This window comes from Palaemon carinicauda, chromosome 14 (assembly GCF_036898095.1).
Source record: "Palaemon carinicauda isolate YSFRI2023 chromosome 14, ASM3689809v2, whole genome shotgun sequence".
NCBI lineage: Eukaryota > Metazoa > Arthropoda > Malacostraca > Decapoda > Palaemonidae > Palaemon > Palaemon carinicauda.
In genome coordinates, this window is record NC_090738.1 from 43,378,733 (window position 1) to 43,403,795 (window position 25,063).

Consider the following 25,063-nt stretch of genomic DNA (forward strand, 5'->3'; position numbering starts at 1 on the left):
GTCAAGAAGTCTCGATTATCTCCAGCTCAAGAGTTTCAATGGCTAGGAATACATTGGAACTTAAAGTCACACCATCTCTCCATCCCCCCAGGGAAGAGGAGAGAGATAGCAGGAACTGTCAAGAGACTACTGAAATCCGACAGGATCTCAAGACACCAACAGGAAAGAGTACTGGGCTCTCTCCAGTTTGCATCAGTGACTGACCCAGTGCTAGGAGCACAGCTAAAAGATGCGTCAGGAGTCTGGAGAAGATACGCATCAAATGCTCGAAGAGATCTAAGAAGACCGATACCGACCCAACTACGATCATTTCTAAAGCCACGGTCAAAAGCCAAGAACCTAAAGAGGACCATACCCTTGCAACCACCTCCTTCAGTCATCATCCATACGGATGCCTCAAAGGAAGGATGGGGAGGTCACTCCCATCAACGGAAAGTCTAAAGGACTTGGTCTTCTCTATTCAAGACCTTCCACATCAACATTTTGAAGGCCACGGCAGTCTTTCTGACACCGAAGAAACTGTCCCCTCGCAAATCAGCCCATATAAGACTGATCCTGGACAGCGAGGTGATAGTGAGATGTCTGAATCGTCAAGGCTCGAGATCGCCCTAAATCAACCAAGTGATTTTGTCCATCTTCCGCCAGGCGGAAAAGAAGAGATGGCATTTATCAGCAGTTCACCTTCACGGGTTCCACAATGTGACGGCGGACACTCTATCCAGACTCACGCCGATAGAGTCAAAATGGTCCCTAGACGCAGGCTCATTCTCCTTCATCTTTCGTCAAGTCCCAAAACTGCAGATCAACCTCTTCGCGACGAGCGACAACAAGAAGCTACCTTGTTATGTGGCCCCATACGATGACCCTCTAGCGGAAGTGACGGACGCCATGTCCTTCGACTGGAACAGATGGAACCGGATCTACCTGTTCCCTCCCCAACCAATCTCTTAATGAAGGTCCTCAACAAGCTGAGATCCTTTCGGGGAACGACAGCTCTAGTGGCTCACAAGTCGCCAAAGATCAACTGGTTCCCTCTCGTATTGGAACTGAAGCTGAGGCTGGTCCCTCTGCCGGACCCAGTACTGTCTCAACAGGTACAGAAGTCGACTGTCTCCTCTTCATCACAGAGAACCCAAAGCCTTCATCTCATGATTTTCTCTCCTTAGCAGTAAAGAAAAGATTTGGGATCTCAAAAGGCGGTATAGACTTCTTAGAAGAATGTAAGTCTAAGTCAACCAGAAGACAATAAGAATCATCTTGGGAAAAGTGGGTTGCTTTCGTCAAAGCAAAAGGACCAAAAGAAATCTCAATGGACTTCTGTTTGTCCTTCTTTATCCACCTTCATAAACAAGGTCTGGCCGCCAATACGATAACCACATGTAAATCAGCTCTGACTAGACCTCTGCTATACGCCTTCCAAGTAGACTTGTCAAACGAAATCTTTAACAAGATCCCTAAGGCTTGTGCTAGACTCAGGCCTGCAGCCCCTCCGAAGCCTATTTCATGGTCCTTGGACAAGGTCCTACACTTTGCTTCAACAGTGAACAATGATGATTGCTCTCTGAAAGACTTGACTCAAAAAGTTATTTTCTTGTTTGCTATAGCCTCAGGGGCCAGAGTTAGTGAAATAGTGGCCCTATCCAGAGATGAGGGCCATATTCAGTTCACAGAAGTGGGCGAACTGAATCTTTTTCCTGATCCAACATTTCTCGCTAAGAACGAGCTACCCACCGAAAGATGGGGTCCCTGGAGAATCTGCCCTCTGAAGGAAGATATCTCGCTGTGTCCAGTGGAGTGTCTAAAGGTCTATCTTCGGAGAACTTCAGACTTCAGGGGACGACAGCTCTTTAAAGGAAAAACCTCAGGATCAAACCTATCCCTGAAACAACTAAGGGCGAAAATCACCTATTTTATTCGCAGAGCGGATCCTGACAGTACACCTGCAGGTCATGATCCAAGAAAAATCGCTTTATCACTGAACGTTTTTCAGTATATGGATTTTGAGCGTCTTCGCTCATACACTGGATGGAAGTCATCCAGAGTGTTCTACAAGCATTATGCGAAGCAAGTGCATGAACTCAAGCGATACGTGGTGGTGGCAGGTAGTGTACTAAAACCTGTCGTCTAGTGCTGCGATGAACATTGAATTGATTGGAACCATCAATGAAAAGGGTGAAGGTGTTGACACTTCTCAGTGCAATACTTTGAAATAAGTGTCACCAAGGTGACATTAAGGACGGTTCTATTTAGTTGAGGTGAAGAAACATAGAGATAACACTTGTGCCGTGTGTATTTACACAGTATGAATAGACACTCAATATCACAGAAATGCATATTAGAAAATTTAGCAAATTTTTGGATTTACAGTGGCATTAATATCCTTTCCCTTTCAGGTGAAAACAAATATTCTCTGTGCATTGATTGTTGGATATGTTTCTTATTGCATTTATTAACATTATGTTATACATGTTACTTTATGTTGGTCATTTATTACCAATAAATTATCAATGTGTATTTGCATCTTATTTCGCCCTACAATTTATTTTCAATAAAAATATATCAGAGTTTTATTACCCTTTAATAAACTGCATATATTTACTTATGAACAATATGTATAGCTAATACCTTTGTTCTTATACTGATACAAACATTTTCTGGCAATGTTTGTTCCAATTTGTTATACATACAGCGAGACCTTTATGTAGTTGATACTATGTTTGTTCATATGTTATATGCAAACCTTGAGACTCCTTTCCTACGTCTAGTATGACTCTTCCCTGCAGGGGGCAGGAAGCAGTAAGATGGTTTATGTTTAGCAGTAATGACGTATAACGGTAACGTCATGTCTCAATGGTCTGGATGACCAAAAGGAAAAACTGTCCCAAGGTTAAGGCACTTTAAAAATCCACAGATACAGTACTTTCTAGTAATTCTCTGGTAGGCTTCCACCAGGACGACATGGCTTGAGCCCAAAAAACAGGGTGAGATAGCCATGTCGTCCTGATGGACCCGCCCTGTTTTTCTACAAGAAAAGGCCTTGGAGGATCCCTCTCGAAATTACTATAAATGTAGCACCATGCTCAACGCTACAACGAATAGCGCGCTGGATTGACATACAGCGCTATCTAGATACTCAGTAGTAGTAAGGGAGAAAGGGTACCTTGATAACGGCTCCCCTTCTATTTTTGCCACTTTCCTCCTAGAAGTGAAAACGCTATTCGGGGGTGAAGATTGCTATGTGTCGTATCAAGATATACGTCCCCTGATTTATGCGATATCCTTAAGAGAAATTTTAAGGATATTTGCGCCAGGAGTTAGAATTCTGGAGACCTAAAGGTAAATTCTCTGGGAATATCACTGTAGTCAAATATCCCTTAGGAAGCTACTTATAGGAACCTTCCATCAGGACGACATGGCTATCTCACCCAAAAATAGATTTTTCGCTTCGCTCAAAATCTGTTTTGTATCTACTTAGGAAAGACAGTGTTTCCCCAGGACATGAAACTGATATTAAAAGAAAGATAAGCATCGGATGGAGAACTTTTAGTGAACATAATGAGACCACGAAAAGTAAAATGCCACATTCTCTAAAAATTAAAGTATTTAATCAAATGGTCATATCAGTATTAACTTGAGCATCAGAAACTTGGAGCTTAACTAAAGCCTTAGAACATAAGCTAGTTATAACTCAAAGAGTTATGAAAAGAATAATGATGGAATTAACACAGAGACAGAAAAAGAGCAGCATGGATACAAAAGCAAACTAAAATAGAGGATATTCTAACAAGAAAAAGAAATGGACCTGGCCAGGACATATAATGAGAATGACAGATAACAGAAAAACATTAAGAGTAACAAAATGGGTCTTTAGATATTACTGAGTAGCAGGGGAATGAAGAGAAGATGATGGATTAACAAAATATGAAAAATTGTTGGTATAAAATGGCTTAGAATGTCCATCAACAGATGTGAGTGGAAGGATATTTCTGGGACCTTTGTTCTACACTGGACTCATAACAGATGATGATGATGATATATGGACTTCTCTCAAACTTATTCATCCTACCATTAAATTTAGAAAATCCCTCCATAACATTGATAACTGTTTCAATTCTTTAATCGCTAGACTAAATACTAATGATTCGATGCAGTCTCCGACAGGCAAAAGGGTGGAACTGCCCCTTCGTACCATAGACAAACTACCCTATTAACAATTCAACTGCCATTCCCATTCCTGTTTGTTACAAATTCACTTGATTTTATCATTGACTAACGTAATGCAAACTCAAATTCTTCTGCCCTATGTTTTTCATAACAATTTCCCTGACAAAAATATATGGTTTAACTCTTTCAAGTTTTACCACCAGATTACCCATTAATCAAGTAGGTGCAGAAGAGGCTGATCTATCTAGTATTGGCAATGACAATTATACTCTTGGTATTAATAGGACTAGTCAGGAAGCTGCAGTTATTATTGAGAATAATTTAACACCATGGATAGAAATAAAACGAAGAATAAGACAAGGATTTGTAATGTCACCAGACTTCTCTATATATGGAGAAATTATACTAAGAAGTAAATCAGAAATGAAAGAAATATTAGTTGGAGGAGAAAATGTATATAACACTAGATTTGCAGATGACACTGTGATAATAGCTGACCCAGAAGGGAAACTGCAAATACTTCTTGACACAGTAAAAAGCAAGAGTGAAAACATGGGACTAAAAATTAACTGGATGAAAACAGAGGTGGTAGTAGCATAAAAAAACCTGGAACCTCCAAATTGCAACATCATATAAGACAAATATTGGACAAAGCAATAATAAAACAAACAAATGCCTTTGTATATTTTGGTAGTATAATAACACATGATGCAAGATGTTATAAAGAAGCAGAAGAGAAACGAGTGATAATAGCAAAAAATGCATTCAACCGTATGAAAACTCTATTAAAAAACAACAGGATATGAATTCAGACTTGAGTTAGAGTACTAAGAACCTATGCATGGTCCACAATTACTTATGGCTTAGAGCCATGGATATTAAACAAGAACTTGAAAAAGAAAATAAATGCAATTGAATTGTGGTTTACAGAAGAATTTTGAAGATCTCATGGACTGATAAAGTAACAAATGAAGATATATTGAGAATCACTTCTAAATGAGATAAGCAGGAGGCATATGGAATTTCTGGGACATATAATAAGAGAAAAGATCAAACTTTTGTGCCCTATGGGAAAGATAGAGGGGAGAAGAGCAAGAGGCCAGCAAAGGAAATCATTTCTGAACAGCTTACTAAAGGATGTAAATGAGAATGTAACAGCTGGACAATTTATACAGAGAGCTAAAGACAGGACCAGGTGGAGGCAATTGACAACAGCCCAAATCGAAGACATGACACCTAGATAGGTGGATAGATAGGTTCTGTTCTCCTGTGATACCACCTAACCAGTCTACTGAGCATCAAGGGGAAGGGAGATATGAGAGAGAAAGTGAGCTAATTTTTTTTATGGGTTGGGAAGCTGGTGGCGTTGATGTTTAAAGCATGGTGACTACCAGGTAAACTATGTTTAAATGATAACATTAACATAATAGGTATGCAAACTATGTTATCAACCTTGGTGTTATGCGTGAAAAATTGACTGATGGAAATTATTTAAATGTTATGTCAATTATAAAGATTTAAACACCATACCTTTTAGTACAACTAATTCATATTTGGACCCTTCAACTTCATGAGTATCATCATCGCCACTCTGACTGTTAACGGAAACAACACCTGAAATAAAACAATAGTAAAATTTAGCATAAGTTCAAAAGTCTATACTTGCAGCAAATGTTTTTATATTGAACAGGCTGACACAAGTACTGTATTTTTATAGTTTATAAATGAAATATCTGTTTCAATGTTGTAACGGTTTTTAAACTATTTTATTTTAATTGCTCCTTACTTCTTGTATCGTTTATTTATTTCCCTATTTCCTTTCCTCACTGGGCTATTTTTCCCTCTTGGAGCACTTGTGCTTATATCATCTTTCTTTTCCAACTAGGGTTGTAGCTAATAATAATAATAATAATAATAATAATAATAATAATAATAATAATAATAGCGAAGCTACAACCCTAGTTTGAAAAGCTGGATGCCACTAGCCCAAGTACTCTAACAGGGAAAGCAGTCTAGTGTGAAGAGGGAGTAGATAAATTAAAAATGAAGTATGTATGAAAAATAATGAACAAAGAATGTAAAATATACTAAGATCAGTAACAACATTAAAATAAATCTGTCATATATAAAGTATGAAGAGAATCTCATGTCAATCAGTTCAACAGAAAAGCATTTGCAACAAGATTGAACTTCTGAAGTTCCACGGATTCAACAGCCATATTAAGAAGATCATTCCGCAATATGGTCACAGTTGGAATAAAACTTCTAGAATACTGTGCTGTATTGAGCCGTGTGGTAGAGAAGGTAAGATTGTTGGAATTAAATGCCTACCTAATATTATACAGTATGGTACATTCTGAGAAGATCCAAATGCCAATGCTGGTCAGAATCTTGAAAAAAATTTATGCAACATGCACTAAGAGCTAATTGAATGACAGTTCCGCCAGCAGCAATTAATATCCAGATCAGGAATTAGGAATTCAATACAATACTGGTTCTTGTTTAAAAATTATGATGATTCTTCAGTAGGAAAACAATACTCAAAACATGGTAGAATGAAAGAATTAAAATATTTTCTCAGGATACAGTGATCACCATAAATCTTATATGCCTGTTTTTTCCAAATGAAAAAGAAACAAACAAGATGTGTTCCTCAAAAGTAAATTTGGAAATAATAATTACCCCCAGGGATTTTAAATGAGTTATAAATAAAAAAAAAAAGACCTTCTCAATGAAAAAAAACCTCAATGTTAAGGAGCCACTATTGTTGACCTAGTTAAAATCATAATTTCAGTTTTATTAAGATTCAACCTCATCCTCCATAATTTGCAACATAAATTAATTTTTGCTCTATCTCAGGAGATAAAATTGCTGCAGAGAGTAGCTCCATCTGCATTTGCAATAACTTTTTTTACTTGGCCAAACCAAATATATTGCATATACAGCATAAGAGTAGGCTAATGGGCCAAGAACACTACCATGAAGGACACCAGACATTATATTCCTATCGTTATTATGGTGCTTATCAATGCAGTAGACCCCTGCCATACGACATTAATCCGTTACGGAGTTGGTATCGTATGGTGAAAATGTCGTATGACGGGCAATAGAATAGCTAATGCGTGCTAAACTCCAGGTAAAAACATCAAAATTTTATATACATATTAAAAATTAGTACAAAATAGTATAGTAAGCACTGTACTACAGTATACTTAAACAGTATATAATATACATGTACTGTACTGTACAGCATATAATCAAATAACATTATAAATAAAAATTATATACTGTACTGTAAAGGAAAAATTAAATTTTATTTACCTTTGGAGTGGTGTGACTTGAGCTGGTAGTGGGTGGAGGCAGAGGGAGGAGACGGCAGATATAAAAACGTATCAATGCTAATTATGTTATGTACACTTAATAACAAATTTATTCTTACTATTAAACACTTAAAATTAAAAATGCTTTTTCTGGGCTCCGAGCTGTGCCGCCCAGTGAAATACTCCTAAAGCACTATTTCTAAGGAATATAACTGCTATATATTATCAGAGAAAAAAAAAAAGCATAGGAATGCCAGGTTTAACCCAGCTCGCTCACCTATATAAGGTGTTGGTATAATATACTGGGGCGTGATAATTCACAACCAGAGGTCTCGCACTATTTAGATATCTCCTCTTCAAAATCCCCGCCACAGCGAGGTGCCGATCAACACTACTACCACTAACCCAACCCACGCCAGTGACGACACTCCTTTATAGCACATCTTCTATGAACATTTGTATATTTTTCTCTTTGGTTTTTTCGTTCATATCTCATTTCTTTTTGCCGATGGCGGATTCCCTGGTCCCCATATCTAAGTTAAGTACCAAAACTATGAGTTTTGAGCTTTTGGGGGTAGCATTGCCATTAATTTTAATTTTATTTGAGGTTTTATTTTTTCCTCTTGTCGGACCGCTTGCGGCTCCCTAGCTGGCTTGCTACCGCCTTCGCTCGTTCTTAACGTATTGCAATTGGTCTTCCATACTGATTGTTTTTCGTTTCGAACCTTATTTTGGAGGTTTTTCTCATCGATTACACCTCATCATTGTGCTTTGGATATTATTTTGATGTTTTGATGATATACTACGTATCATAGTTTTGAACTCGGTTGGCAAGCCTGCCTTCGGGCATGGCCTAGTTGGTTTCGCTACCGCATTAAGTGTTTATATTATTATATTATTGATATTATATATTGATCTTATTAATAATTATTGCGATTACCGTCTAGTTATCGCTTAGTTTGAGTGGGACTCTCGCGGGGCAGTTGTTATTTTATTTGTTTCCTACCGTTCGGCATCTACCCGAGGTAGATGTTATGTTGGTATCCCTGTCCAGCGCGACTCCTCCCGCTCTGGAGGGCTGCCAGCTATTATCCCCCTGCCATTCCCTTGGGTCCTTCTCTTACTAATTTTATTTTAAGTTACGCATGCCTATAAACCAGTTCAATGTGTTACATCATTTAACATTATTGTACACTATTTTATTGCTTATTCCGTTTATGATCATTCCGTTTTACTTATGTGGTTCCAGCGGTCAGGTTGATACTCCTGTCCTCCCTCATGCCCACGTGATCGCCTCCTGCCCTCTCATTGGTTAGTTCTCGTTGCCTCCTTTCCCCCCCATTATCCCCATTCAGGGATTCCTCCCGGTTGCGTGAGCGGTTTGGCATTACGGATCGAGTCCTTCTCGTGCCTCAGCCTTGCCACCACCTCCTCCCCCCCTCACACCATCCCTTCCTGGGATACCATATGACTCACTATAGTTGGTACCGAGAACATCCACCGGGGTTTCAGTTTAGTACATTCATTCTCATGCCTTGTCGTAGCCCTTTTTCCCCGCCGCTCTGACTGGCCATCGGTCGGCTGGGGGAACTTGGTTGTGTATTGGTTATGTTTCGTTATGTACTGTATTATTTTAGTTTCTACTGTAATGTAGAAAATTTTGTTCGTGGTGTATCACGGAGGAGCGAATATTTGTTGTTATATTATTTATTGGCGGTGTTCATTTGGGTTCTTGTGGCTGGCGGGGAGTCATTGAACCCCTTCCTCCCTCCCCTTTGACTCCCCCTACCCCGGAGGCATGTTATGACCCCTGGGTCTCTCATAGTTGTCTCCCCGGAGCCAACAGGTAGCATGTTATTATAACATGCTATTATAACATTTTTATCCTATACTTCCCCAGTAACAACGGGATAGTATATCTCCTACTATGACATTATTTCATTGAATGATCATATCTAATTACGGAATTGTTTAACAGGGAACATGTTATTATAAGGTAGCATGTTATTATAAACCCTTTTTTATTTTATACCTCCCTGGTAATGACGGGATGGTATATTCCTCGCTATGACAATATTATTTCATTGATAATCTTAACTTATTACGGAATTGTTTCAACAATGTCAGTTAATTTTTGATAATTTTTCCCCGGTTACTATACCGGTCCGAAATTTTGTTCATAGCCTTTTGTCCCGATTTCATATCGGTCTATTTTAAGAATCCGGAACACCCGGATCTTTTTAGGTTATTAACCTATTATGGGATACTCATGTATCTGTATTTTATTCTATACTTCCCAAGTAGCGACGGGATAGTGTATTTCAAGCTATGACAATATTATTTCATTGATAACCTTAACTTATTACGGAATTGTTTTAACAATGTCAGTTTATTTATAAGTTTTTCCCCGGTTACTAAACCGGTCCTAGAGTTGTTCATAGCCTTTTGTCCCGGTTTCATATCGGTCTACTTTAAGAATCCGCAACACCCGGATCCTTTTAGGTTACTAACCTATTATGGGACACTCACGTATCTTTATTTTATTCTATACTTCCCAAGTAGCAACGGGATAGTATATTTCTCGCTATGACAATATTTTTTCATTGATAATCTTAACTTATTATGGAATTGTTTTAACAAATTCAGTTAATTTATGATAAGTTTTTCCCCGGTTACTGCACCGATCCAAAATTTTGTTCATAGCCTTTTGTCCCGATTTCATATTGGTCTAATTCAAGAATTCGGAGCATCCGGATCTCTTTAGGTTACTGACCTGCTATGTGATACTTATGTATCTTTATGTTATTCTATACTTCCCCAGTACCGACGGGATAGTATATTTCTCGCTATGACAATATTATTTCATTGATAATCTTCACCTTTTATGGAATTATTTTGACAATGTCAGTTAATTTATGAAAAGTTTTCTCCCCGGTTACTATACCGGTCCGAAATTTTGTTCATAGCCTTTTTGTCCCGGTTTCATACCGGTCTATTTTAAGAATTCGGAACACCCAGATCTTTTTGGGTTACTACCCTACTATGGGACACTCTGTAGGTGCCCCTGTCGTTACTATCTATAATTATAACTTCGGATATAATCTTTTGGGATTTTCGTTTTATTTCCTTTGTGTTTGATCGATTTAAACATTTATTCTCGATCTATTTATTTTACATTCCCAACGGAGTTACCTTGTTCATTAGTAACGATATACCCTCTTTCGGAGCTCGCAGTCTTCCATGACTTCTACCTTGGCGACTCTTTAGATCTGGGTTGGCGGGTTTGCCTGGAGTGTCAGGGCAAAGAGACCCTGTGTCTCTTCCTTTTAGGGTTTTCAAGGAAGCACGTGGCTGATGTCGGGCCACGTCCTTGTCCCTAAAGTTAAAGCTACCTGCCAGCCCCTACCAAAGACTCACAGGTCTTCCAAATCACCAAACCAGTTAAGACTTCTCTTGGGTCGAGAGCGAAGCCCGGCCTGAAACCTACGACCCCGGAGGCTCCCTTCGATCCGGCAGCCCTTTCAAGATTGATGCAATGGCCTCTCGTGGCATGGTTGGTTTCAACCTGACCTTCATTAGAAGAGGCCAGCGTCCGATCCCATGGATGAGGTAGAAATTTATTTCTATTTGAACACGATGTTGTGTTGATATTTATCCATATATATACATATATATATAATTTACGGACCTCTGTAGCTCACTGGCTCAAACCTCGTGTCACATACCAAGTCACCAGGAATTATATGATGAAAGATTCCTGGTGCCTTTGTGAACTTGACAATTGAATGGAATAATTGCCCTTTAGGGGGAAGAGAGAGTGCTAAACCAGATAGCCTCGTACAGGGTCTCATTTGTTATGGGCTACCTCAACAGCACAATATATCATCCCGGATGCCTCTAAGCTCCCGGAATTCGTCGAAAGCAATCCGTGGAAGGCGGCCTTGTACTCTCCCTTCAAAGATGGTATGTTAACCATCGAAGGGTTTGGCACCCGGACTGTGGAAGATTTTGAATTCTACCCGCCGGGTCTACAGTTCCCTCTCTCTGGTTTCGCATACCTTACCGAGGAAACACTCGTAAGGTTTGACAAGGTCCCCAAAAAAACCAAAATGTACCCAAAGGGGCAGGCTCAGTCCACCTGGGTCCGGCCCTTAAACGAGTGGGAGTGTGTTAACACTACGTTAACACCTCACAAGAGCCCGTACACGATGTTTCTAGTGGAGGAGTAAACCCCTACTCCGTGTGTCACTAAGATATCGGACCTTGCTCAGCAGGCAATAAACGAGGACAAGCCGTTACCGCAGCTGAAGGAAACGCATCCGACTTCCCTCCTGTCCCCGGGGGATCACGATTGCTGGACTAACGCCCCGGCGACCTTCACATCGGGTAATTAAGCGCTGACTGTGCTTCCATTCAGTTCAGTGAGTGGCTACCCAGGCTTCCGGAATCCCTGATATGCCTCGAGTTCGAAGCCTGTATGCGCCTGAGTAGACCTATCAACTCGGCTACAATGGCAGAAAAGACCTCTTTAATGTATGAAGAAGAACCACCTTTTAAGGTCTTGACGAAGTCATTACTTCAAACCTTACTGTCTGATTCCTACGATTTCTTTGCGGCCAGACGTCGTTGCTGTAGGCATGTCTTGTCTGAGGCCACTATCAGACATGAGCCTAACAAGCTCATTACAGCCCCAGTCTGGAGCCCTGACTCTATTCCCTGAGGATTTAGTCAACAACGTCGTCAGTGGAGCTGCTAGGGTCAATCAGAGCCTCAAGGTTCGATGGGCTTAGTCCCCAAGCACAAGTTCGAACCGGCCAGCAACCAATCTCGAAGTAGAAAGAGTCTGAGATCTTTCCATTCCTTCCAAACCGGCGGTCCCAACAGGTGGTTCAAACCATCCCGGTGGCACAAGGGAGTCAACCTTTCACTTCGAAGGGTCAACCCCAACAGAAATACGTGCTGGTTCCTCAGTCCCAAGTAGCAACTACCTCCTATGCTACTTCCCCAGCCCTTAGGCCCACCTTTGAAACTCAGGGTGCTTTCCAGGGTTACCAGCGCCCCAGAGGCGCTAGCTCGAGAGGAACTTTTCGCAGCAGCTACTCTCGAGGACGAGGAGGTAAATCCGCAGCAAATCATTGGGAGTTCTCAGGTAGGGGGAAGACTTTACATCTTCCGGAACCGTTGAACGTTCAACATTTGGGCTCTCAGCAAAATTTCCAAAGGTCTGGGGTGGAGTTGGATAGAAAGGCCCCCTCCACCAACCAGTTTTCATCAACATCCAACGGAAGAGCTAGTCTTATATGAAAACGATCTATTGCAAAAGGAAGCAATAAAGAAAGTAAATCGCTTGTAATTTCAGGATCACTTGTTCAGCGGGCCAAAGAAAGACTCAGAATAGCGAAGAGTAATCCTGGACCTGTCGTTTCTGAATTCTTACATTCAATGCGACAAGTTTCACATGCTGACCATCTCTCAGGTGCGGACCTTGCTTCTCTGTGGAGCCGTCACCTCCTCTATGGATCTTGCAGACGTTTGCTATCATGTTCTGAAAGCAAGGCATTTTCGTCCGTTTCTAGGCTTCAACTAGGCAAACTGCCTCACAGCAACTACAGTGATAATCTCTTACAACAGTTTTGGTTCCAAATCAACTTAGAGAAATCTCGTTTGGTCCCGAAGACAAGTTTCAATGGTTAGGATTCAATGGGTTCTATGCTCCCACACTCTGTCTCCCAACAGCCAAGAAGAACGATATAGCAAAACACAATACGTTTTCTCAAAGACAAATTGTCTTCCAGGAGAAATCAAGAGAGAATCCTGGGTGCCCTCCAGTTTGCCTCAGTAACAGATATACTACTGAAGGCCAGACTGAAAAATATAAGCCGAGTATGGTGCTCCAGGAAAACGAGTAATATCGAGACAAAGGGCTTGACTCCAACCAATTCTGAAGAAAAGACTTCAACCATGGACAAAGGTCAAAATCTGGCAAATCCGTTTCCTTACAATATCCACCCCCAAGCTCGTCATTTACACAGACGCCTCCTTAACAGGCGGGGGGGGGGGGGGGGGGGGAATACTCTCAGTACAAGAAAGTCCTGAGACTATGGTCGACAATATTCCGCCAACTTCATATCAATGTTTTAGAGGCCATGGCGGTATTTTTGACCTTAAGCAACCGGCTCCAGCCAAAAACCAACATATCAGGTTTCTTCTAGATAGATAGTGGCGGACGCACTTTCAAGGACAACTCCGCTGGAGTCGGAGTGGTCACTAGACCCAAAGTCCTTCAGTTGGATTCTTTCTCAGGTTCCGGATCTCCAGATAGATCTGTTTGCAACAGAGTCCAACTACAAACTAGAGTGCTACGTAGCTCCTAGCCCGGATCCTCGGGCTTACGCCACAGACGCAATATCATTAGTCTGGAACACTTGGGAGAGAATTTACCTATTCCCACCAATAAATCTGTCGATGAAAGTGTTAGACAAGCTCAGGACTTTCAAAGGCCAAGTTGCTCTAGTAGCCCCCATCTGGCCCAAGAACAACGGGTTTCCCCTTCTGGTGGAACTGGGTCTCCACCTCGACAGATCCCCAATCCAATACTAACACAAGCAGTACAACTCGCAGTGTGTTAGCTTCCTCAAATTCAGAATGCCCTACCTTTATGGACTTTATGAAATTTGCAGCTCAAGAGGTGCAGATATTGATCCTCAAATACGTTATTTTTAGAATCAGATAAGAGGGGATCCACCCTTCGACAGTATGATTCGGCTGTTATGAAACTTGCCAGTTTTTAAGGGACTCAAAGGTTGAGACGATGACTATGAATCTGACAGTAACCTTCTTCAGAATTTTATTTGAATCAGACTTAGCGACTTGTACTATTACCACAAATTAAGTCAGCCTTGAAGGTTTTACAATTGGTTTTAATATTGCCCTTACAGATTCATACTTCTCATCCATCCCGAGAACCTGCGCCAGATTGAAACCATCAACTCACCCTAGCTCAGTTTCCTGGTTTCTGAATGACGTACTTAAGTTGGCTTCAGACACTCTTAACGAGACTTGCCATTATATTCCATTGGTTAGGAAATCCTTGTTCTTAATGAACCTGACTTCTGGCGCCAGAATATCAGAACTTTCAGCCTTGTCTAGAGATCCAGGTCATATTGAATTTCTCTCGTCAGGGGAAGTACTCCTATCCCCTGACAAAAGATTTTTAGCGAAAATGAGGACCCCTAGGACAGACAGTTCCCCTGGAAGATTGTCCCACTTCCGCAGGACCCATCTTTATGTTCAGTAAACACTCTGGAAGCCTACTTAAACATATCTCCCATTCAGTCCTCAGGGCCCTTACCCATTAGAGAAGGTGAAGAACCATCATCCTGAAAGGACTCAGACAGAAGATTCTGCATTTCATTAACGGGCTACCTAGAATCATTCCCACATCACTCCCTCACGTCCATGATATGAGCTGTAGCTACCTCAGTTAATTACTATGAACTTCACTGGACTTACTAAATATACAGGCTGGAGGTCTCCAACAGTATTTAAACGCCACTGCTTAGAACCTCTGGAAGCCTTATATTTGCTACAGTGGCAGCAGGGAATGTGATTCCTCCTGAACATAGTGAACCTTAATCAACTATGTCTTGCTATCCTCTTACCTGTTATTTTGGATTTTATTTTACTTCCTCAGGTATTGTTTCAAGATTTGGGACCATTTCTCTGGTACTATTTCACTGCGCGACACAGCTCGGAGCCCAGAAAAGGGATTTTGACGAAGGAAAAATCTATTTCTGGGCGAGAGACCTGTGCCGCCCAGTGAACCCTCCCTTGACTTCCCTCCCAACATGGGCCCCAAACCTTGGGTGCTATGAGGAGTGACGTCACTGGCGTGGGTTGGGTTAGTGGTAGTAGTGTTGATCGGCACCTCGCTGTGGCGGGGATTTTGAAGAGGAGATATCTAAATAGTGCGAGACCTCTGGTTGTGAATTATCACGCCCCAGTATATTATACCGACACCTTATAAAGGTGAGCGAGCTGGGTTCAACCTGGCATTCCTATGCTTTTTTTTTCTCTGGTAATATATAGCAGTTATATTCCTTAGAAATAGTGCTTTAGGAGTATTTCACTGGGCGGCACAGGTCTCTCGCCCAGAAATAGATTTTTCCTTCGTCAAAATCCCTTTTTATTATTTTTGTCTTTTGAAATTTTTCTTTATTTTTATTTTTAGAACTTAAAAAATCACTCTTTTTTAGCTTTTTTTAATAGAATCACTTATACGTATCATTTTTGCTTTCTGACACTTCTCTTTTGGAGAAATATCTATCCAACGAACGACTCCTCAAAATATTTCTAAAATGACTCATACACTTGTCATTAACACTCTCCAGAAGACGACCTGTGTGAAGCTTTTCTGGGTGTTTTTTTTTCAATGAATCTCGTCAGGTTTTCATACCAACCGATAGCTTACCTTATTTCTGCCGATGTCGTTTCTTCAGTCTCCCCCCCCCCCCCCCCCGTCCTCACCACCATTAGAGCTGTGCTCTTCTTGAATGATGGTCAACTGCATTGCCTCCAACTCCTTCAAGTCTTCAGTCGTAAGCTCCTCCCTGTGCTCCTCGATAAGGTTATCGACGTCAGCCTCATCGACAACAATCCCCGTGCGCATGCCTTCTTCGTATTTCTTTATTATCTCCAGCTTCGTTTCCATAGTAATCATCTTCTTACTTTTCCCTTAAACATCACTAGCAATCTTGGGACCCAAGGCTAACGAATTAAAGTTGGAATTAAGCACTAAAATGCACAAAAAATAGGATATCACAAGCACTCACATGAGATCAAGTCTTTACGAAACGCACACGAGATTCTGAACTGAGCGCGCGATTATCAAAGAGAGAGAGAGAGGGGCAGCACCTCTCTCAGGCATTGTAGGAGGGATTTTGGCCAATAGCGTATCAGCATCTTAGTGACGCCGTGATGCCAACCAATAGCAGAACAGCTTCTTAGTGACGTATGCAGTGATGTATGAGCGTGGTGGTAGGCGAGTGACTCGCAGAGTCGTACACATAAAAACCGCCAAGTTTGAAATTTGAAATTCGATGCCGTAAGGTGGGGAAAATGTCGTAACGAGAGGACGAAAAAACATCGTACAGTATTCCACACCGTAACGTGAAAAAAACGTAAGCTGGGGACGCTGTACCCCGGGGGTTTACTGTAACTAGAATTTGAAATATTTTACTTAAAAATTCAATAATGATTTGAAAAAGGGATTTGTCTACGCCCATCTATTCAGGTATAAAAACAATTGCCTCATGGTTAATATGACCAAGGGTAACATTAAAATCAAGTCCAACAATACGAGCTTCCTAAAAATAATCAAGAAAATTCTATACAACAATGGGCAGCACAGGCTTCAAGGCTTTTGTAAGAGCCAAACTACAAACTAGGGATCAGATGTTTACCTTCAGAATAACAATTTAGATGCTTTGCGAAAAGACATTAAAAAATGTTTGATGATATGACAATTCTAGAAATTTGGTGGTAATCAGCAGGGCTAGAGCCACCACAAATATATTTACCAATTCTCCAATAAGTGCAAAAAGAACCCCTTCTTTCTAAATTGGAAGAACTAATAGTCAACTTAAGAGTTAAGTAATTAGGTACACTAAAAATACCATTTGGATCTACACCTATATGAGCATAAAGGTCCAGTAAATCTTTTCATTTCACAGGACCGAAAAGCTAAACTAGTTAGTTTAGCTTAATGAATACAGGAATGAAGAAGATTGACTTTCTTGTTACTCAGTTTAATATCAAACACATCAGCCAAGCAAGCTGCCTTTCCTTTTGGACAGTCAGTGACAGAGCTATCTGGTTCAAGCAAAGGAAAAACTGCTAGGTCTGCACAAAACAATGCAAATTAAAGGGTAACTCACCATTATTGTTCATGGGTTGTACCAGAAAGGGTTTCTTTTATGGCCAAATTGCATTCCAATTTAGGTGAAGCATTAACTCTGAGTAACATCTAGCAAAGTACTGTATAGTCATTTCATGTCAAATCTGATCTATTACTTGACCAAAGATGATAAGTCTCTTGTTTCTTCAAGTAAGTATGAAGTACATCTACAATCATTACGGAAACCAAGGTTTGTCCTTAATTCTGTATTTAGAAGCATGAAATGGAATTTGACTATCAATTATGTTAACCAGATTTTCATTTAAGAGAACAGGCTCAACTCCCTTTATACAACTGTGACAAATTTAAATGCTAAAGATCTTACAAAATGCTATTTCAGCCTGCCTCGCAATACAAAATTAATCGGTACCGAAGTGGCTTTCATACCGTGAGTTTTTCGTATCATGAGTCGCCTTTTATATGTAAATTGCCTAATTTGTTCCAAGCCCTACAAAAACACCGAATTAAATTTCATAAAAAGGCTATACTGTACAAAACACAATGAAATACAAAAATTGGGAACATTCAATAATAACCTATAAATGAAATGTATAATTTGAATAGACAGTAGAGTAACGCAATAATAAAATGGAAAATTCAGTAACAAAAATGTGGAACCTTACCTTTGGAGTAATAATAGAGGATAGAGGAGCATCCACCATTGCCATGGTGAACACCTTCCCCAAGAGATCACCCTTCTTGATCTTGGCAGTTTCTTCAGATTGAACCTGGAAATCTGGGTCCATTGGGGTCCCACTTGTCCTGTAGTCTATCTTGATCCATCCGTGACTGAGCCTCAGTGTGTGCATGTTCAGTGTCTGTCCGGGGTGGATTTTAACCCTCTGATCGAGCTCCGAAATTACGTCCCTCCACGGACGTGATTCTGGGCCATAAGGCGGAGGTAAAATCTTGTGTGCCTGACGCCGAGGGCTTAGTCACTGATGATCAGGAAGCACCGGAGGATTGTGCTCTAATCCAGTATGTGACAGCAAAGGCACCTCGTCAGTCCAGTTGTACACACGTGTCTCCACACTCGGCAGTAGGTATAGTAATGATGCAGACGACCTTATTTTGTGCTCTCGTTGATACAGGAGCACAGGTTTGTCTTGTAAGTGAGTCTGTACTGAGCCAACTTGGCATAGAGCACCAGGTACTGTCAGGAGAACAGCTAGAGGGGTTGACTGGTTCCTGCACCAGCATTCTGGGCTACGTCCAGTTAGAGGTGAAGTGTCCTTCCGGGTGGAGGCTACCGCTGTTTAACTATGCGGTGGTAGCTGCCAATGACATTAACTTTTGTTTTGTTCTTGGTAGGAATATACTGGACACAGCCTACCTGACACTAGATTCACCCCAAGAACAGTTGGTGTATGACCACACTACTGTTCTTCAGTTGTCTCCCAAGGTACTCTCAGTCTCCCCACTGCATACCGAGACCACTGTTATGAAGGTAACTCACCCTGAACCTGATTGGGGAGTGTTCTCCAGAAATGCTTTTCTGTCCTTTAGTCAGGTATCCAAGATCCAAGGAGATCATCGACAGATTCAATCTGTCATCAAGATGATCTACTCCGGGGTTCCTGCATCTCGAGTTCCACGTTCCTATCTACCCTATAGATGTTGGTCTGACCAGGAAATATACCAGGGTTTGCTAGTGAAGCGGAACCCAGACGGCTCGGTAGTCCCAGTAGTCACCTTCAATGTCCTGATTGACCTAGTTGCCGACACACACCACCAGAATGCTCACTGGGGGATCGGAAAAATGATTGCAAAGCTCCATCGACTCGTTTGGTACAAATCTTTGATTAGTGTAATCAGGGATATGTGCCAGACATGTTGGGAATGTCAGACTTGTAAGGTTTCAAGGGAGGTGGTTGCCCCGCCGACCTTGAAAATAGTGACCTCTTCTCCTTTTGAATTGGTTGCTATGGACCTTGTAAGTCTCCCAACAACCAGTACTGGTTTTATTGGGTGTCTGATGGTAGTCGACCATTATTCCAAGTGGCTGATAGCAGTACCCATAAGGAATAAGAAGAGCAGTGCGATATGCCAGGTGCTTGAAGAAAGAGTTTTTCCTGTTATTCCTTGTGTTCCAGCCCGGATATTGACTGATAACGGCCCTGAGTTTATTTCCCAGGAATTTACTGAGTTGTTGGAGCGGTACAATGTTGTACATGTGAAAACAACTCCGTAAATACCATCTAGTAATGGTGCAGTGGAGCGGGTGAATCGTACCATTGGTGAGTTACTGAGGGTGATTTCTGGGGAATCTTGCAAATGGGACCAGTACGTATCCTGAGCAGTTCTTAGCTACAACCATTCCCACCACACTGAGATTTCTTGTACCCCAGCTGAGAACATACTGTAGGGTGCTCACGATGTTGATAGTATTCCATTGCTGTAAACAGAAACGAGAGACCCGTGGGCTGAAGGACACCCGCTGTACAAACAGTTTAAAGTGGGCTCTCTGGTGCTTAACCCTCTTACCCCCGGGGTACTTGGAAATTTCCGTGCCTTAAGCCCCAGGCGTTTTCAGTTTTGAAGGGCTTTTCGACTTATTTTTTTTTCAAATCACGCCCACAGCCTCAATTTTCATCTTAGAGACGTCAGATTGGTCTCATTTTTTTGGAAAATGAATGAAGTTTTCAATATAGTTATCAAAAGTATAAAGAAAATAATATAAATAGCCGCTATTGTTAGATGAAGTTAGGCGATGACGAAATTTTTTATCTTTCGTATACATTCCGATAAAGCACAGAGAGGTCTCATTACAGAAACTTTAAAACCATACCATCTTATAGAAAATTTATTCAGCTATAAAATGGTATATAATAGTTTGTAGTTATAAGAAAGAAAAAAGGAAAAAAAATAGTGCAGTATACCCACAACAATTGTAAACCTAAATTTCCTTAGCGCAAGTAACGAAAATCGGAGATTGCAAAAGTTTCTTTCTATCGATCATATGTAACCTATATTTAGAGTAATTTTGTTTGTTTTGTTTTTTATTTTGAAGTAAATTCATTGAACGTTCTTATGACATGTGTGAAAATACGGATAAAGCCATCTAAATAGTGGCTATCGTTAGGTGAAGTTAGGCGATGACGAAATTTTTTATCTTTTATCGTATACATTCCGATACAGCAAAGTGAATTCTCATCAAGGAGACTTCAAAATCATACCATCTTATAGACAATTCATTCCGCTATAAAATGGTATATAAGAGTTTGTAGTTAGAAGAGAGAAACATGGAAAAAAAGTAGTAAACGAGCTAAAACTGAAAACCTAAATCTCGTTACTTGCGGTGAAGAAATTTGGGTTTACAGTTTTTGCATATTTTTCTATTTTTTTTCCTTTTTCATTTCTTCTAACTACAAACTATTAGATACCATTTTATAGCTGAATAAATTGTCCATAAGATAGTATAATTTTCAAGTTTCTGTGATGAGAATTCTCTGTGCTTTATTGGAATGTATACGATAAAAGAAAAAAAAAGTTTGTCACCGCCTAACTTCATCTAACGATGGCCACTATTTACATTGCTTTATCCTTATTTTCACACATGTCATAAGAAAGTTCAATGAATTTTCTTCAAAAAAAAAAAAAAAAAAATGATAAAATTCCTCTAGGGATAGGTTAGTTATGACCGATAGAAAGAAACTTTTGCAATCTCCGATTTTTGTTACATGCGGTAAAGAAATATAAGTTTGCAGCTTTTGCATGTCTGGTATTTTTTTCCTGTTTCCTTTCTTCTAACTACAAACTATTATATACCATTTTATAGCTGAATAAATTGTTTATAAAAAATTTATATATATATATATATATATATATATATATATATATATATATATATATATATATATATATATAGATATAGATATATATATATATATATATATATATATATATATATATATATATAGATATAGATATAGATATAGAGATATATATATACATATATATATATATATATATATATATATATATATCATATATATATCTTTTGTATACAGATTATGTTTAAGATATTTTTAGGATATATAGCATTCTCTCTCTCTCTATCTCTATCTCTCTCTCTCTCTCTCAGCAAAGTCAGTTTGAAATATGCACAGTGGCTGCCTAAAATAAATCGACGCATTTTCAAATGAATATATATATATAAATATATATATATATATATATATATATAATATATATATATATATATATAATATATATATATATATATATATATATATATATATATAATATATATATATATATATATAAATATATATATATACACTATATGTATTCCTATAGAATACCTGAAATAAGATGAAAACATACATACATACACACATCACCAACCCTCTGAAAATGTGAAAATAGCCAGAAAAAACTTACAATGAACGGTGGAAATCGTAGTTACCATGCCGAGACAACGGAAATCGCTTTGATCTTCCAGATTTGCGGTCGTAATTTTGGGCCTTGAGCTGCAATCATTCACGGAATTTTTTATTTATACACTGATCCTACTTTACCTTTAGGCATTTTATCCAACAAACACCTTCACACAAATAAAGAGGAATATTCTAAAAAGTTATAAAGCACTATAACTTATAAGAATAGGTTGTGAAAGCACACACGTGACGGAAAACGCAAGAGAGGAGTCACACTGCCTTCTATAGGGAAGGCCAGGTTTGAACTGGACTCCGTTACCCCGTCCAGGCGTACACCCACGTTATCCAGCCTCCCCGAGCGGGCTTCGCTTTGTCTTGAACAGGAGGCATATTCCCGGGAGCAGGGATAATGGCAATAAAATATAAAAATATACTAAAAGTTTCGGCAACTAGAAATAAAAAATATACAAAAACAATCATGACAAGCATAAAAACTGCATCGCAACTCAAATCAGCTGCTTTGAGGCCTTTAAATCACAAGACGAGGAAATTTAAAGTCCTTTACGCTCGATCTAGGGGAAAGCTGTCTGGCATAATGGCGGAGATAGGCTTATTCCCGGGAACAAGCATGATGGCGAGAAATATGAAAGTATACTCAAAGTTTCGGCAAAATAGTAACAAAAAATATACAAAAATAATTATAGTAGGCATAAAAATCGCATGACAACTCAAGTCAGCTGCTTTCGGACCTTTAAATTACGAGACGCGGAGATTTAAAGTCCATTACGCTTCTTGCGGGGGAAAGCTTGCTAGTCTCATGGCGGACACGTAAACAAATTGTTACCATGGTAACGAAATTATTTTCAGTAATTATTCGTGTAAATAGCTATGAAACTTGAACAAAATGCATAAGAAATATGAGCTGATTCTATAAAAAAAATTTATATGTCAATCAAGACCCCAGTGGAGCCCAGGGAAACTTTTTATTCATCATTGTTGACAGGATATCCAAGGAACAATCAAACAATAGTCACGCAGGAGTAATGCTGATAATTTTTTGTAAAATTTGTATAAATGACTATAAAACCCCCCAAAAATACAAAGAAAAATAATCTGATTCATAACAGAAAGTTTAAAGGTCCATCTTGACCTCTGTGGGGACCTTGGCAACGTATAATAATGAAAACATAGTGTTACCATGGCAACGGAACCATTTTACGTAATTATTCGATAATAATAGCTATGAAATCTAAAGCAAATGCACATGAAATATCAGCTGATTCCTTTACATAAAATTTAAAGGTCCTCCATGACCCCTGTAGGAACCAAGGAAACTTTTTATTCATATTCAGTGTAGACAAGATGTCGAAGGAACATACAAACGATAGTCACGCAGGAGTAACACTGATAATTTTTCGTAAAATTTGTATAAATGGCTATGAAACCCAAAAATAATACCAAGAAAAATCCTCTGATTCATAACAGAAAGTTTAAAGGTCCATCTTGACCTCTGTGAGGACCTGGGCAACGTATAACAATGAAAACATAAGTGTTACCATGGCAACGGAACCATTTTACATAATTATTCGATAATAATAGCTATGAAATCTAAAGCAAATGCACATAAAATGTCAACTGTTTCCTTTACATAATATCTAAAGGTCATTCATGACCCCTGTGGGCATCAGAGAACTTTTTATTCATATTACATTGCTAACAAGATGTCGAAGGGACAACAAAACAATACTCTTGCACTGGTAACAGTGCCCTATTTTCGTAACATTTGTGTAAATGCCTATGCAACCTAAAATTACTGCACAGGAAATATCAGCTGATTCTTCAAAGAAAATTTAAAGATCCATCTTGACCCTTGTGGGGCCCAGAGAAACTTTTTATTCATGTTTCATTGATGACAAGACATCGAAGGAACAACATCACAACAGTAATGCATTGTATTTCAAATATAAGGCCTGCCAAGACCTGTTATCTACGCATAAGTATAGAAAACGTACTCGTATGTCCATGGGGGTAAAGGGATGGGTTATTAGGAACGTACCCGTACGTCCTTTGGGGGTGAAATGGTTAAGAAGGTGCACTTGTTTGGACACCTTCTGACGAACAAGCTCATCCCTAGGTTTGAGGAGGTATTCAGTTTTACTAAGGTACACGAGAATAACGTCACCTATGAGCTGCAGAGACTGCCTGATGGTGAACTGGTAAGAGCTCACCATATCTGGTTAAAGGCCTGGTTTGGACCTCCAGTTTATCTTAGGAAGCACTTTCTCTGGTATCTGAAGGGTCCTGATCCTGTAACTGAGACTTGGAATAGTCCGGGACTCGTGGATGATCGTCCAACTTCCTCTGAAGTCTCTGAGAGTTCTGGTTCTATTAGTGATGGTGCCTCTTATGGGGGGGCTGCAGTAGTTGCATCCTACCTTTTGTCCCGAGATTGTAACAAGTCCCGATGTCAGAGGAAAAGTCACCGTCCTACTAGAGCTATTACTCACCCTAAGCCTATTCTTAAGCCAGCTAGGACTTATGAGAGAAAAAAAGCACTGGATGCTTGGTTATACCCTCCAGAAAATTTTGATGAGACTCCTGTATTAAAGCCTGAATCGTTTCAAGTTCGTTTGGTCCTCCAACTGTGGGAGAACAGCCCCAATGAAATGTGTTGAGCCCCAATTTTGTCTCCCGAATCGGTGGTTCACTTTCCTGTGCCTGAATTTCCAATGCCCCAATTCTTAGCTTCTTCTTTCCGAGAGGAAGGTGTCGTTCATCCACCAGGGAGTTGGGAATTCTGGGAAGTTTCCAGTATTCTGTTATTTGAACCACTTTCTGTTGGCTCCAAGAGTCCCAGTCCAGATTGGTCAAGATCTTCTAGTTAAGAAAGCCCTGTTTCTCAATCGGTAGTGTCTATTCATCCTAATTATGAATTTCTCGGCTTTTTGCCACCCGATGGTGACGACCAACTGTCGCCTGAAGATCCCACCTCTAGTGGTTTTAGTCCCCCATGGACTAGGTCAAAAGGTCCTGTTCCTGACCTAACTTTAGTTCAGCTTTGAGTCCTGGAGTGGAGGTCTCGTCTCACTGACCAGACAAATACTACAGAGAGGGAACCATCCTCCATTCCTGAGTCACCTCAGAATTCAAACCCTTTCCGTCATTCTGATGATAGATTAAGACACCGATCAGAGCTCGAGGATGAAGTGGCACAGTCAGGTGTATCTAACCTGAACGCTACAACA

The 25,063-nt window shown here is 39.9% G+C and overlaps 1 protein-coding gene across 3 annotated transcripts in view; it reads right to left on the reverse strand.

Moving 5' to 3' along the window:
* LOC137653558 (centromere-associated protein E-like) overlaps positions 1-25,063 on the reverse strand; it is an 892,913-nt gene that overhangs the window by 176,907 nt on the left and 690,943 nt on the right. For all 3 annotated transcript variants that reach the window (XM_068387057.1, XM_068387056.1, XM_068387055.1), the window contains one exon: positions 5,695-5,778. In XM_068387057.1, the coding sequence (XP_068243158.1) occupies positions 5,695-5,778 (84 nt within the window). The remainder of the gene's footprint in view (positions 1-5,694; positions 5,779-25,063) is intronic.